General features: G+C 32.2%; 3 protein-coding genes across 4 annotated transcripts; 2 read left to right on the top strand and 1 right to left on the bottom strand.

Annotated features, from left to right (window-relative positions):
• The first annotated feature begins 4,549 nt into the window (after nt 1-4,549).
• Nucleotides 4,550-5,636, top strand: LOC108452297 (abscisic acid receptor PYL12-like). The gene has a single exon (XM_017750074.2). It carries the CDS (start codon nt 4,848-4,850, stop codon nt 5,355-5,357), a length of 510 nt encoding a protein of 169 aa, XP_017605563.1. The 5' UTR covers nt 4,550-4,847; the 3' UTR covers nt 5,358-5,636.
• A 1,834-nt stretch (nt 5,637-7,470) lies between these two features.
• On the top strand, nt 7,471-10,293 carry LOC108452812 (uncharacterized). Its single transcript, XM_017750602.2, has 3 exons — nt 7,471-8,903; nt 9,006-9,903; nt 9,993-10,293. The coding sequence occupies exons 1-2, from the start codon at nt 7,968-7,970 to the stop codon at nt 9,900-9,902; spliced, it is 1,833 nt and encodes a 610-aa protein (XP_017606091.1). The 5' UTR covers nt 7,471-7,967; the 3' UTR covers nt 9,903; nt 9,993-10,293.
• Nucleotides 10,294-10,711: 418 nt separating this feature from the next.
• LOC108452637 (uncharacterized) lies at nt 10,712-15,523 on the bottom strand. 2 transcript variants are annotated; one of them, XM_053027874.1, is made up of 8 exons: nt 15,268-15,521; nt 14,009-14,087; nt 12,720-13,136; nt 12,549-12,625; nt 12,408-12,444; nt 11,708-11,927; nt 11,153-11,495; nt 10,712-11,039 (listed from the first exon to the last, which is right to left on the bottom strand). In XM_053027874.1, exons 3-8 carry the CDS (start codon nt 13,048-13,050, stop codon nt 10,899-10,901), a joined length of 1,149 nt encoding a protein of 382 aa, XP_052883834.1. In that variant the 5' UTR covers nt 13,051-13,136; nt 14,009-14,087; nt 15,268-15,521; the 3' UTR covers nt 10,712-10,898. The 2 variants fall into 2 exon arrangements, with proteins under 2 accessions (XP_052883834.1, XP_017605929.1); XM_017750440.2 differs by lacking the exon at nt 14,009-14,087 and having other exon boundaries at nt 15,268-15,523.
• Between the last annotated feature and the right edge of the window lie 268 nt (nt 15,524-15,791).

The raw sequence follows: 15,791 nt of genomic DNA, 5'->3' as shown, positions 1-15,791 counted from the left end.
ATCGCCTAAACCAGTATATGCATGAATGAGTTTCGTATAATCAACATTTCACGTACGTAACCATCAACTTAAGCTCCCTTGCTACCATATTTGAGCAAGTCGAGTATCAAGTCCATCAACTATATTTTTTATTAATCCTCACTGAGATGATTTACCTTTTCTTTATCATTACCATAATGCTGAGGTCCACACTAATTCGTATCTATTAAAAAAGGGATGTTAGATGATTCAAAAGGATGTGTAATTTCTTTTTTCACTCAAGACAACAATTCTACTATTGGTTTTTTTTTTTTTTTTGCTATTAAAAGTTAAAAAGTGTAAATCTAAGTAATGTCCAATCTAAGCAGTGGTCTACAAATTAAATGGTTAATATAATTTAGATATTAGTGGGCAACATGTGATCTTGAAGGGAGGAAAAAAAAGAAGGAGGGTCTTTACAAATTACCAAATATATAAAAATGCCATACTTTATGTGCTGTTTTGGACCAAAAATCCTATATCTTCATATAAATTAATTCATATTGTAGATTGGTTATGTCTTTTTAACTAGCAAAATAATTAAATAAAAACGATAAAAGACCCCCCCAACTCCTTATAATCTTTTTTACCAAAAACGATAAAAGAAAACAAAAATGACAAAAAATAAAATAAAAACTAAAATAACTCTTTTATAAAGTTAAAATGCACCGTTATATCATAAAAGTTTTACTTATTTTAAACACAACATATTTTTGTCCAGAGAAATGACATCTATATACCATACATAGTCCAAACCTTCCGTTATTGACACGCGGACATATTCTTTTCTTTTAATTTTTCTAAAATGGTTAAATTTTAGATTTAGTTCCTCTATCATGCTTTAAATTAAGATTTAATTTTTATAGTTTAATTTTTAACATTATTTATTCTCTATATTTTTAAATATTATTAATTAATCTAAATAGTTAATATTATTATTATTTTAATTAAAATATTAAAGGGTTATATGTAATTTAATTGCTTTACAAGTTTTAGAGATTAATACATGACTGATGGCTTCCTTTTCATAGTTATATATATATGACAATAGTTAAATTTCAATTTTAACCCTAGACTATGTTGAAATTTAATCTATATACTATAATTTTTAACATGATTTGACTTATCTACTTTTATATTGTCATTCGTTAGTTTAATTAGTCAATATTGTTAACTATTTTCAATCAAAATGTTGAGGTTAATTATTCTTAAGAAAACTATTTCAACAAAAAATTATTTTATCAAATGAATTTGAATGAGTGTTTTTTAAAAAATTCTAATAAGTATTTTCAACATTATTTTTATTGTTACATAATTTTTTTTAAATTTTAAAATGTCACACTAGAGAATTTAATAGAACAAATTTAATGAAGGTAACAACTAAACCTAAAATTTTAAATCTGAGAAGTAAAAAGAAAAATTAAATTTCTAAAAATAAAAATAAAAAACTAAATTTTAAATATAAAAATATATAACAAATTAAAACATATTTCAACTTTCAAGATTTTACTCTACAATTTAAAACAAACAAATAATTAAGTCGATGCAAAAGGTTAGCAGCATAGCTAGTAAATGATAATTATTAAGTAATGGAAAAGGCAGATGGAAGATATTTGGGTCTAATTTAGTGTATGGACTCCATTTCTCGTAAGCCTTTTATTTTACCCCAAGTTTTTCTGTACTGGAAATAGTCCATTCCTTTTGTTAGTTGGACACTTAAGCCCATACCAGTTTTATTCCTGATTCTGTATATTTTCTCGTTTTCCCTCTGTTTTAGATTTGAATGGATTGAATAAAACTGGAAGGGTTTTAACTTTGGAATAGGTAGATGAAACTGGAGAATGACTGATGTAGTTGAATGGTTGTTGCAGTTAATTATGATTTGATATAATCTGTAACGTGCTTTGAAATTAAATCATAGCTCACACGTTGAACATTCAAGGAGCAAGGGAAGCTGCTACAACTTGTTGAGACATAGAAGGGTTTGCAAAAGGTCTGGTGTCATAGTTTAGAGTTACAACTTGCATAGCCAAGGTCATTTAAGAGGACAAAGAAAAAAAAATAGGAACTTTGTCCCAATTGGTTGTGGCAAACACTAGTCCTGACTTGATGCTTGCTTAAGAAAAAGCACAATTCTTAATTTGAAGCACAGGCACAAGTTGAGGAAGTGATTAGCAATTTACAATGAGTTCTCAATATAGATACGTGTAGTTGTAAAGGTTCACATTTCGGTTAATGATGCAATGGGAATTAAACAAGGACGTATGTGTGCTCTTTTCTAGTTGTTTTCTTTTATTATTAAGAACATTGTCGTCTGTTGGTTTATTTTAGTTTCATTTTTAAAGTATTAAAAGTTCAAATATAATTTTGAATTGAAAAAATATAGTGCGAGTCAACCCTCAATAATTACATTCATACTATCTCAATAAAAAGGAGTAGGTAGGGAATTGGTGTTGTTTTCTTCTCATAGTGGTTTTGGTTTTAAAATTTCAGTCGGTTGGTTGATCCTCGGTGAGTAAATCTCTGTCTTTTTCTTAGGGAAATTCGCACAGATGATGAATACATGCAATACGCCTAATGACCTTTGTGCTGTTATTTTTTTTTTATTGAGGTAGTCATTTAAAATTTTTATTTTATTCAAAATTAATCATTTAATATTTTAAATGTGTCGGTAATTAGTTTAATTTTTTACTTAATATATATATATTTTTTAAAAAGTGTTAAATGAGATAATTAGATTAATAGCTATTTAGTGAGTCAATAACTTATCAATGTGATGATCGGTAGCTGGTCCGAGAGGATAACTAACCACATTGAGACTGAGACATAGCCCAAATTGTTACGAGAGGTAGTAGTGGGGAATTTTTTGCAATGGGTGAAAGCTTGATGGAGCAATGTCTCGTGGAGGTAAAAGCCTTACAAGTCATGAACTTCTTTTCTCGGAGAAGAAGCAATGACTATATTTGGGGAATAAGCATCAACTAACTTTGTGCCAATAGTCGCGGTAATACAGAGTACACAAATGTTATCCGGAATGATTGGGCGCAAAGTATTTGTAGGTGACTTTTTAAGTTTGACGTTAAATCCCATGACTCAACCCTAGATAGGTGGGGAAAACTATCAAGCTGGGGTATGGTAGTGGCAAAGCACTTTGTTGCCCCAACATTGACATTGAGAGACAAAAATAGAGTTAATTACACCATACATCCTCAAATTATAACCTTCATTCTAAGTTGGTCTCCAAACATTAAAATATTCTAAGTACATCCTTAAACTCAAAGTTATATCAATAAGATTCTTTCATTACTAAAATATGTCAAATCTCATGTGGCATAGTTTAGAATGATTTTTTTTTTAAATGAACAATGCAAAAATGAATGTTGTAAAAATCTTGGTTTTGAGGTTATCAAAGTTTTTACAAAAGTGTTATTGTTCACTCTCTATTTTTTGGATTTATTTTATTTTTATTTTCAACTTTTAAAAGTTTGTAGTAACATTTTATTTTTTAAAAAATTATTTTAAATTATGTCACATAAGATTCGATGTATTATTTAATAGTTAAATTAACGATTTTTATAACAGAAGAACTAGAGGCGTAGCAAGGGGGGCTGGCAGGGGTCTTGACCTCCCCTAAATGGAAAATTTTATATTTAGGCCTATTTAAAATTTTTAAAATTTTATATTAGTAAATATAAAATTACACTTTGCCCCCTAAAAATGATAAAAATTGATTTAATTCTTTAAAATTATAAAGATATAGTCTATTAAAATAGTGAAATTACATTTTTACTATCATAAAAATAATAATTTAATTTTAACCTCCTAAAAGAATTTTTGGCTTAGCCCTAAAAGAACTTGATTGATATAACATTGATAATTTAGAGATGTAATTAAAATGTTTTAAAGTTTAGGACCAATTTAAAATGAAAGTCACATTTTAGAGTTGTATAGTGTAATTCACACTTACAAATAGTAAGTTCATTTTATTTCATTAAAAAAGAAATAAAATTTTCTTTTCTAAAAAACGAATATTTAAAAATATCATATTTTAAATTTTATCTAAAATAACATAAAATATTATATAAATAAGATTAAACATAAGAAATAAATGATTTTAAAAATAATATTTATTTTTATAAAAAATAATTGTATTCAATACTTTAGGTTGTGCTAATTTGACATTAATTTTGTAATATAAATTTAACATATAAAATTTCAATTTAGAAAAATTCTAATCTGTAAATTGAAAAATTAATCCTATGGTTGACAGCCATGAAAATGAAGCGACGTGGTGAACTGAAGGGCAAAGAAAAATAAAGGCAAGGTAAAATGTTGTAAAACACATGGCTAACGAGTTGCGAGCGCTAAAACTAGAGAAGGACAAATTCAATGATACAGCGAATGTGTTGCCTTCGCTATTAATTAACCGCCTTCAATTTCCCAACTAACTTAGAAACAAATAAAACAGGGCGTCATCCTCCTCACATCAATAACTATATAACTATACCTATAACCATAATTTAAAATTTATTTTGATTGTCTGTTTTTATAGTGTTAAAACCTTATCTTTGGTTCTGAAATAAAGTTTATGATGGGTGATGATGATTGGTCTGACACTCAAGAAAGAAGATGAAACAACACTCAGACAAAAGGTAACCGACATAAACCGATAAATGCCATGGATATTCCAAACTACGATATCACCTCACCCTCCAGATTTCCCTCAATTTACAAATCATTTACCGCTCTATATATGTATTTAGACGGTGATTCAAATACCAGACAATCGACCAAGCAAAGAGCTTCAACGCCATCCCAAAACAGAAGCAATGAAAAACCAGTATCACACCCCTCAGCTATCATCCAACCAGTGCGGTTCAAGCCTAGTTCAAACCATCGATGCCCCACTTCCTCTAGTATGGTCCATAATCCGGCGTTTCGACAACCCCCAAGCATACAAGCTATTCGTGAAGAGTTGTAAGTTGAGGTCAGGCAACGGCGGCATCGGGAGCGTGCGTGAAGTGATGGTGGTGTCAGGGTTGCCGGCTGCCACCAGCACGGAGAGGCTGGATGAACTTGATGATGAGTGTCATGTTATGATGATTAGCATCATCGGAGGTGATCACAGGCTTGTTAATTACCGCTCTACTACTACGCTCCATGAAATTAGCGAAGAAGGAATGAATAGGGGGAAAACAGAGGTGGTTGAGTCGTACGTGGTGGACGTTCCCACGGGGAATAGCAAGGAGGATACCTGCTGTTTTGCCAATATGATAATTGGGTGTAACTTAAGGTCTTTAGCTAGGATCACAGAAAAAATGGCCAAGTTTCACTTGTAATTGTATATTCGGGGGTTGGGTATTAGCGAGTAATATCCTCTAAGTAATTTAGGATTAGATTAAAAGAATGTTCTGAAAATTTTTTTGGTTAAAATTTTAAATTAGAGGAGATGGAGTAGTAAAAATAAGTTGTTCTCATGATTCCAACTTTTGATAGGTTTTTTTTTATGGGTTCATATTGTTTGTAAACGAAGTATTACTACTTCGCTAGGAGATGGAGTAGTAGAAATAAGTTGTTTCCATAATTCCAACTTTTAATAGATTTTTTTTATGGACCAATATTATTTGTCAACGAAGTATTACTACTTCGTTTTTTATGATATAAATATAAATTACATTCTTTTCTCTCTCTATTGATTAGTGCTCGCCTTATAGCTTGATATAGATCGATATTTATGGCAGCAAAAAATTCCGATTTCTATTGCTCAAATTGTCTTTGTAGTGAAAAGTTGCATAATGAACTTGCAACTCAAACCATCGTCATTTGCTTGGAAATAGTTGAAGACATTGTAGAGGCCCAGATTCAGACAAGCCCAGAGACAGGTAAAGCATTGGGGCTTGAGAGACTAGGCTAAAAGTGCACTTGAGGGACCAAAATGACCCCTCATTGTGTAGTGGGTGTTGGATGGATGGGACGTAAGAGTGGTTGGGTCTTGCTATTTAATATAAATGGAAATAATACAAACACAGAAAGTTGAAAATGCGCCATCATTATCACCATGTGTGAGAAGAGAGAGGAGAAGCAAAAATTTTAGCTGACAATTTCTCTCAACACTTGATTCGGGGCCTATGGAATCTGGATTTGTCTCTCCTATTCCTATATTGTGGCATTTGGATTCTGTCAAGATACCAGATCTTAAGAGACTGAACTAGTGGAGAAGATAATAATGTGTTAAATATGAGCAGCACATGTTTTAGAGCCGCTGATTCAGGAAATTAGCGGAGGTAAATATCTTTTAAAAGTTATCATCATTAACGTAAGAAATAAATCTTAAAATTATATATGATTTTTAGTTTAATATATAATTATATATAAATTTTAATTTTGTATATTATATATATATATGAGATTTTATTAATATAATTATTAATGCAGCATCATTTTAAGTTTATATTTTAATATAAAAATAATTTTATTTATTTAATATAAAAATAATTTGATGTATTTATTTTTTAAATATATATGATTGAATTAAAATTACATTTATATACATTTAAATCACAATCAAAACTTCATTTATATAACTACATCAAATTAAAATTCATAAATCAAATTACATATTAAATCAAAATTTATTTATAATTTTAAAAATTATCCCTTAAAACAAATATAACCATTTTTTAAAATGCATTATCCTAGTATTTCCGAGGCAAAGAGCTTAGCCAGGGCCCGGGCTTGATAGATCTTTACGCCAAGGATTCTCCCCTGACTTACTTTTTTTTTTATTTTATAATATCTTAAAGAAGGAAGAAAAATAAGTTGAATTGCCAGGTTCTTAACCATACAAAATGGGTTTACTCGGCTTCCGTTAAATACTTGTTAGGGATTTTGTGAATGTTAAGATTTCATGTTGGAGCTTAGTAAGAGTTTTTAGTCTAAATTTAGATTTATTTTATTTAAATTTGTGTATTTTTGGATTGTAACTACAATTGTGTTTTGTAATATTGATTGTAATTATAAAAGTAAATTATAAACATTATTTCAATTATTAATTTTCTCGAATTAATTATTAAATATTTTATTCACACTTTTATGGTACAAGTGAGAGAAATTTATAGATTTATTTATTAGTATAATAATAAATTTAGTTTTCTAATGTTTACATGTTTTATAAATTTAATTTTAAATATAAAAATTTAACAAATTTAACTATTAATGTTTACAAAATTTATCATTTTAATTTAAATTCTAAAAATTTAATAAATTTAATTTTTAAGAGTTATAAATTTTTTCTAATTCTAATTAAAAAAGTGAGGCGCGTGGTTTCAAACGCGACATGGATTTAAAGTGGTAAGACTGTAGTTATTAGAGCCAAAGCTCGTTTAACAGAACAGTTTATCCCTATCAATCTCTTTAAGTACAATCTACACTCAATGACTCGACTCTGTCTCTCAAAGGCAATATACATAGAAAGCAAATCTCAAGATTGCACCCCCCCAAAGACAAAAAAAAAAAAAAGGCGCAGTAGTGTCCAACATCTCTCTCCCTTCTTCACTTTTCTTTATCCTTACTCATTCCATGAACACTTGTCATCATTTTAGGACACCCCCGAGCTCAAAACCTCAAAGAACTCACCCATCACTCCATTACTCTTTACTACCCATATCTTCTTTTTCTTTTTGCATCATATAATGTTCTTTTTTCTGTAAAAGAACTGCTTGCTTCAAGCAATGTTAATGTTGATTACAGGTTGATAGTCACACTTAAAGATTCTTGTTTCATTTGTCGTTAGTGATTTCCATATTTTCTTTTTCTTTTTTTGGTATCATAATCTTGAAAAGAAAATTCAATTCTGGGTTGTGTTGTTAGCATAGAGAATGTTTTAAATTGGTGAATCGTAACCTAGGAGGAAATTAAGCTGCTGAAGTTCTTGAATATTACAAAGTGTGATGGAGGAATGCAAGTTAAATTTCAATGCACCACTTTTATCAGTGAGGCGCTTTTCTTCAACATCTGTTTTTTCAGCTAGAGATAAGCAGAAGATAGTTGAGAATTCTCCTTCCACAAGGGCACATACTCTCCCCTCGGAAGTGAGTTGGGATCAGGTAACAGAAGCGGTTGCAGTTCCTTTTGTATGGGAGCAGTTCCCTGGGAAAGCAAAAGGTGGCATCCGGCACGAGTTTCAGCCTAATCAGGAAGCTTTGGGCACTCCTAGACTTCCGCCAGAGAGGGTTTTGGATCTCATAAAGTCTCCTGTGGAGAGTGAGTTTGAAAATCAGTATGTGTTGAGGCCCCAATATTCTATGAATGATAATGTGACAAAATCAAACTGTTTAAATGAGAAAATCTCAGGGTTGGAGAAAGAAGATGCTGTTTATTTGAATGCACTTGATACGTTGTCCCCAAAAGATTCATTCTCAATGAATTGTAGTGTAAGTGGATCAGTTGCAAGACCGTCAGGAACATTTTCTACAGATCCCCAACAGATGAGTCATTTTTTATCTGCTGCCAAGGCAATGATTCTGAAGACACCTCGATCTTCAAGGAAGCAATGTACGGCACCTGAACAACGTAGAGAGCTAAGGGAAGTGGCTGTTGGGGGCAGGAAACCTGTTAATAGTTATGAATTAGCTATCATTCCACATTATAATCATGAGGCACATGAAGAGAAAAAAGAAGACTACAATATGTACAAGGATTCCCGTAATTTATCAAGAGCAGCTGGTGGATTGTTAGCTCGGTTATGCTTTATGAACTTTATGTGCCTCTTAAATCCTGTGGCTGGATTAAAAGTTAGGACTCGCTCCTCGCTGGCTTCTACTTGTGAGGTTGCAAAACCAGGAAAAACTACCTTCATCAAGTCTCAGAGCCAAATTGTTGACAAGGTTAGTACGGAGACTTTCCATTTTCCTTCATCACTCCTCTTTCTTTAAATGTTAAAGATTCTAATTCATTGCAATACATTTACGATTTTTTTATTTGAACAGCACGATTGGGCTATTGCTTGTAACAACAAATCGGATGGTGGAGTTCAATCCTCCAGGTTCCCAGAGAACAAATCAGATGCCGGAGTTCAATCCCATAGGTTTCCTAGATGGGATCAATGTAGCAACTCAAATGACCTGCAAATGGTAACTTGGTTACCCCACAAGAGGCTTCCAGGTAGTGCTCGTATTCCTTCCTATCGTAGAGAGAGACCTCAATCTCCCTTTAGTGGAGGAGGCTTTCTTGGTTTGCCCAAAGACGCTGAGAAATTCGAAACAAATATGTTGGTTAAGTATACAGGTAGCAATAACTACTCCCAGGAATTAGTACCCTATCAAAGCAGCAAACGAGGGTCATGTTCATTGAGCCCTGCAGATGAGAAAACACTGTGTCTCTATGTAGATACGGTAAAAATTGGGAGTTCAATTTCCAATTCCTCAAATACTAAAACCCCAATGGACTCTACGGGAAAACATTCTGATACCATAGTAATGAATAGAATGCTGGAAGAAGCCGCTAGTGTAGAATCTTGTCTTCAAGACATAAAAGGCCCCAACCTTTTGGACATAAAGGGCGTATCAGGAAATGAAATCACAGGGCCAGTGAATTCCAGCCGCTCTTCTTTCTCCGACAAATCAAATCTCAGAGGTCAAGCTGATCAAGGAGAAGCTAAGGGTGGCTCTGCTGATTACACTCCTCTTCCTGTTCCTCTACCGAAAGCACCATCGGAGTCCTGGCTTTCGCGTGCACTGCCTGCAGTTGCATCAAGAAATTCATTTCCAAAGTCTTACAATGGCACTGGTTTTAATTATCCCAAAAAACAGGAACCTAAGATACCTGCAACTGATACCAAGTGGGAAACAATTGTCAAAACTTCTTACTTGCATCCGCTATTCTGAGGTAATATCAACATTCTTTAAGAAGGATATTATTGTGTTCAGAAATATGAGTTTCATTTCGTAAACACTAACACTCATTGTCCTTTATAGGAATTAGTAACTCACCTTTCTGAGCAATCCAAAACTTAAAAATAAAGAGGGCTGCATTCAAATACTTGCACTCAACATGGTCAGAGCTGGTTAAGATTTTGCAGCAGCCTACCATTTTCGTTTTCATCTTTCCTCCAGGATCTTTTTTTTAACTTCAATTTGTTAGACCTTGTTATTGTATAAGTTTGGAAGTGGTTCGTTTCTGTTTTCCTACATCAGCCATCAGTGAATCAAAGTCGATCCAAATCTTTGTAACGTCCACGATTTGATCTCGAATAGCATAAGGAATTTGACTAGAAAAGGTTGAAATATATTAATATGTTATTTTCTTGATCTGCCATTTCAGCAGCTGCTTAACTTTTGTCACAACAGCAGATCACATTAGTAATTAATTCATGTGATGTTCCTGTCTAAAGTTGCGATTTCTGATACCAATATATAACCGATTCGATGTTATGTCCTTGTGAATTTGATGTTCCGACATCTAATGCAACTGCTCCGACGATGAAGAAAGAGACATAGGTCCAATATGCTCACATCGGGTGGTACGAACAAAGCAGCCATTTATTTAATTGGCCTGTTGGGCTTGGAAAAACTAGTTTGTATAGTTGTTGGGCTTGCTGAGCTGATCATTTATTAGCTTCGACATGCATGCATCAGCATGACTCTCGATGCATGAATGATATCGTTGGTGAAAATATATGCCCCACACACTCATCTAATTGTCAATCACAAACGCTTCCTATTTCCTAAAGTCGAGTCTCTATCTGATTCGACAACAAATAATTAAAATGAAAAACAATTACACTTTCTATCCAAAAAAGAGAAGACAATTATAGGACAAGTACTTAGTAAGATGTCAGTTTCCTATTTTTTGTGTTTGTGGTGGAGAAGCCTTTATCAAAGCTACGAAAGTGAAAGTCGGGTGTTGATTTCGTGGGTGCCTTTACAATGGGTATTCTTCTTATCCTCAATTCCAATTCTTTGGCTTAGTCTTAACTGCAGATCAGGCAGCCATTCTCTGTCCATCACTTTATCTTGGTTCAACTGCATTTCAAGCAAATTAATTATGAGAAAACATTTCAAATGCTAGGCCAGCATTTGTAATTTGTTTTTAAATTATTAAAAAGAAAAAATGTCCAACCAAAAATGGTTATTACCTCAACCAAAAAGGGGGCGTCAAACTCACTAGTGAATTTGCTAAGGTTATCCGAAACAAATTGGCCAACAGTACTTGTGTTGTTTCCTTGAGTTGAGCTAGTTGAGTAGTGTCCCCCAATGAAAGTGTGTTTGCTCATTTCTCTCTCAACTTCCCATCTGTTACAGATCATTTGCCACCTCTTCTCTTCAAGAACCCACCCTCGTCTCATGCCTCCAATTCGCATTTCCATTCCATGAATTTGGTTTGACTGCCCTTCATTGCTCAACAAGCCACCTGTCTTTGGGAAACCATTTTTTTCTCCACCAGCTTTGCTTATCAAGGAATTTGGTTCTAAGTGATGCCTATAAAAAACCACATGCATGTCATAAGTGGTATATAAGCAGAAGTTAAGAGAATTACATGTTAAATTTTTCTTTTTCATATTACTGAATTTAAATTCGCATCTATCATATTATTATTTTTGAATCTTGTAGTTATATTTAAAAGATTTTTATCATTATACAAATGTTTGAGATTAATAATTTTCACAAAGTATGAATCCATTCAATGTTACCTTGGAAAGCCGGGTTTGAATTCTAGTGATCGTTGGTAAAGAGGAGACCGGAAACGAGTTAGCGTGATGTCATTTTCAAGAGATTCCGCGGCTAAGACGATTCCACCATTTTCCATTCTTAAACGTTGATGAGGACTTGAGGAAACGGCCGCTGCCCGCTGCAACGACATGCGCCGAATTTCATCCCTTCCTTTTATTGATCGATTACTTTTACTTAATACTGCAAAAATAGAGTAAAATGAAATAAATACTTGAAGCTCTTTTTATTTTTTTTGAAAAATAATATTTTTATTTTTAATTTTTTTTGACATTTTGGTTTTTTTTCACTTTGACTTTTAATATTTAAGATTTAGTTAATTTTTTTAAATGAAAAAGTTAATTAAACCATTAAATTTTTAATGATATTAATGTGGCCATTTGTGCGAAAATTATGTATATTTCAACAAATTTAAAAAGTTGAAAAATTTTAAAAATTTATCTCATACTGCTACAATATTAATGTCATTAACATTTTAAAAGTTGAATTAATTTTTTCTAAATAAAATAATTTAATTAAAATTTGAAGATTTAAAGTTAAAGTGATTGAAAAAATCGTGCCAATGATAATATAGATAAACATTACTGGTTTTAGCAACTGGTTTTCAAGCTTTGTTTAGTAATATTGTTTTTATGCATGTTTAATTAAAAGATGAAAATTCACCTTGTCCACTCTCATCAAGCTTCTTACTTCTGTACATCTGAAACAGGAATATGCAGAGAGAGTGAGAGATAAAAATGAGAATTAATGGTGGACTGAAAAGTTGTAAAAAAAAAATAATAATAATGTTTTTTTTTTTGGTACCTGCAAATGGCTTTTTACATGGGCAATGCTAAGTCCCTTCACATTCATCAATTGAAGAACTAACTTGGGAGTTGCTCCTGCAACAAAGAATGAATTTAGAGTTCCATTTGTATTTCTCATATCAAAGATGAAATAAAGAAAGGAGAGGATGCAATATTTGAAAGAACTGACTGTCTTGTCCACCAAGCCTCTCGACAGCATGCACGAAGGAGAGATGAAGATCAGGAGTCCACCGAAGGCGAGGCAACTTTGACCTAACGTATTGCCTCACTGTTCTTCTTCTATCATTAATGCCACCTTCCTCGCCTCCATTGTTATTGCTACTACTCCCTTCTTCAGTTGATCTCTTCTCAATCTCTTCCTCTTCAACGCTAACTTCACCTTCCTTTCCAACATAATCATTATCTTGGCAGCTAGCTTCTTCATTCAAGTCAAAGTTGGTGCACTTGTGGGAACATACTTCACTATTAACCCTCTTTTCTTCTCCATGCATCTCCATCATGTCTTCTGCCGTTGCTCAAGTTCAGTTGATAGAAATGGAAAGAGAAAACAAATGATCCACCTTATACTGCCCCTTATCTGTCAAATCTGTTTATATAAGTCAGTATTTCTATCATAAATATTCCCGAAAAGTAGTTGATTAAAAATATACATATTTATACTACCATGAAAGCTTCCCCTTATTTCCGAAAGAAAACAAAATTTCTTTATACTACCATTTTATGCCCCAATGAAAATTATTATTGATAGCTCAACATTGAATTCCCATCCCATATGGCGCTGAAGTAGGAATGTGTGGGATTTGATTACTTGCCAGCCTTTTAGCCGGTACTGGGTGTGATAGGTAATTAAAAAGCATATATTTGGTGCAAATTGTAAGACCATTTCTTACATTACATGGTTGCGTACCTGCCTTGCCATTATTTGGGCAATAACTTCAAATAAATGAAAATGATCAAGACTATGTCGACATTAATGCACTGCTAAGAATCTAATATGATAGTTTTTACGAGATCCTGTTCACGATGTTTTCCAAAATGGTATGAAGATTTTTTAAGGTGAACACCCTATTAACGAAGATAAGAAAAACACAATATAGAACCAAAATGAAATAAGCTAGCATTTCAAACATTTGTTTAAGAAGGGTTGGAGCTGCATCTCATGTTGGATCCTATGCATGTCATGTCAGTGTGAGGCCAATTGTTTTAGGTGATAGGTTTAACTGCACATACTTATTGTAGAGTGCTAAGCATTTTAAACTGTCAGAAACATTGATGGTGGGTGAAAACCATCATCCACCTTTGTAAATGAAAGTAATTTCAAATTAATGGTTTCTGGCTTTTAAAGAATGCGGGGTTTTACTATATTTAATATAAACAGGTTAAAACATTCTACCTGTTTCCCTCTTTGTAAAATATATATATATATATTGCTAATGAAGAAAGAAAGAAATATTCTACCTCTTGATCTAAAGCTTGATCGAGTGACACAGCGAAAGCCAACCCTAAATATTTTTGTAACTCCCTAAACATCCAATTTCTGGAAAAAAAAATGGAATAGCCAAGTCAATAATAATAATTTAGTTTGAAGCTATAATGTGACAACAAACTGATAAACATGATGCCAACGTTTAGTAGGTTGAGAGTGTAATCCATAAATCTGCCTTCGTGTAAGAACAATAGGACTGGAGTTTGGTTTCCGATATATGCCCTAACTTACCAAATACAAGTAAATCATGAAAAATAAATTCTAAATTCAATCTACAATTTTCTTCTTTTCTTTTTTTTCTGAATATCCAATGCATGTGTTCAATCATATATATTCGGTGCATTTAAAAAATCATATATATTCGAAATATGATTCACAAAAAAAAAAACTCTTAGATACTTATTTATATCTAATATTTTCTATAAATCTAGACAAGAAAACATAAGGTGAAGAGATATAAAATGGGAAGTTTATCATCTGCAATGATCGTTAATGTCTTTACAGTGATGCACTTGAATACTTGACTTCATACCTTATATGAAAATAAATAAATTTATGGAATCCAATGTAAAGCAGTAGCTATTTAATTTACTAGCATTTACCTGTTCCTGATAAAATTGGTCCTTTATTTAAAAAATAAAAATAAAAAAACATTCTTTTTCAGGTTCAGTCGTGATGAACTATAGGTCTTTATTAATGTAAATTTAAGGAAAGACTCAGTAAGAACAGAATCAAATCAATCAATAGTTTTGAGAGCATTCTGTATTTAGGTTTCATTGAACCGTGAAATTGGATGTTTAGAGAGTTACAAAAATCTTCTTTTTCTTCTTTAGGGTAACATCCAAGGGTAAGAGCATTATCTTGTAGGAATGAGAGCTTGAGTTTAATCTCAAACAACTTCATTCCCCTTCCTAGATTATAAAAAAAAAAGACAATCAGAAATGATTGAGTTGTGAAGAACTGGAAATATATAAACAGTTTATCTCTAAGACTAGGATGCTACTAAAACATGTTTCATCATTGGGGAAACCATTTTTTTTTAAATTTAAAAGAGAAGAAAAAGACCATCAAACCAAACACACAGAAAAGTATAGCGCAAATCAGCCGGAAATGATTTCAAATTTTGAATTAACATAGGAAAAACTAGAAAATATGAGCCAAAGAAGAAGAAAATAGACAATCAATTTAAGATAAAGAAATCTTTTTTTTTTTTCCCTCAAGGGATACAAACCATTGACGATGAAGCCTATATTCCTTCCATTCCATGTTGCCGATCCTCAGATTACCCTTCAACTTGAGAGAATCGATGTGTATATATATATATAATTGGTGGTCTTTTAAACAAATGATCAAGAGAGAGAAAGAAGAAAAAGAAGCTTCAGGGGAAAGGTTTTTCAACTTGGTCTGAGGATTTATGTATCTAGGTTTTCATTGAACCGTGAAATTTAAGTCAATAAATTATATATATTATTATATTTCTATAAGATCTTCATCTTCATGGTCTGGACCAAAGCAAACAATATTGGTTTTTTTTTTTTTAAAAAAAAGAAGAAGAAATTATTGAACCATCACATGTTATCTTTATAACGCAAAATCATAGGCTTTCATCACATTATGGATACAGATGGAACTGTTGCATATATCATGTGACTATTCCACCTTTCTTTCTTTTCTTATTTCTATTAGTAATGAAGTCTTCTTTGACAGGTGTCTTGCTGCAGAAACAAAACCTAATAACACTTTCTTTTTGGTGAT

Source organism: Gossypium arboreum, chromosome 5 (assembly GCF_025698485.1).
Source record: "Gossypium arboreum isolate Shixiya-1 chromosome 5, ASM2569848v2, whole genome shotgun sequence".
NCBI lineage: Eukaryota > Viridiplantae > Streptophyta > Magnoliopsida > Malvales > Malvaceae > Gossypium > Gossypium arboreum.
Note: the sequence above shows the minus strand (reverse complement) of the source record. Positions and strands in the feature narration are given on the sequence as shown.

What these genes read in the sequence shown, in the direction of transcription:
- LOC108452297 (XM_017750074.2), top strand. Translation starts at nt 4,848, where the DNA reads ATGAAAAACCAGTATCACACCCCTCAGCTATCATCCAACCAGTGCGGT.
- LOC108452637 (XM_017750440.2), bottom strand. Translation starts at nt 13,050, where the DNA reads ATGATGGAGATGCATGGAGAAGAAAAGAGGGTTAATAGTGAAGTATGT. An exon ending in ATGTAAAAAGCCATTTGCAG is followed by an intron (nt 12,445 to 12,548) that starts GTACCAAAAAAA and finishes TTCCTGTTTCAG; the next exon opens with ATGTACAGAAGTAAGAAGCT. An exon ending in GCTTGATGAGAGTGGACAAG is followed by an intron (nt 11,928 to 12,407) that starts GTGAATTTTCAT and finishes CTATTTTTGCAG; the next exon opens with TATTAAGTAAAAGTAATCGA.
- LOC108452812 (XM_017750602.2), top strand. Translation starts at nt 7,968, where the DNA reads ATGGAGGAATGCAAGTTAAATTTCAATGCACCACTTTTATCAGTGAGG. An exon ending in AGAGCCAAATTGTTGACAAG is followed by an intron (nt 8,904 to 9,005) that starts GTTAGTACGGAG and finishes TTATTTGAACAG; the next exon opens with CACGATTGGGCTATTGCTTG.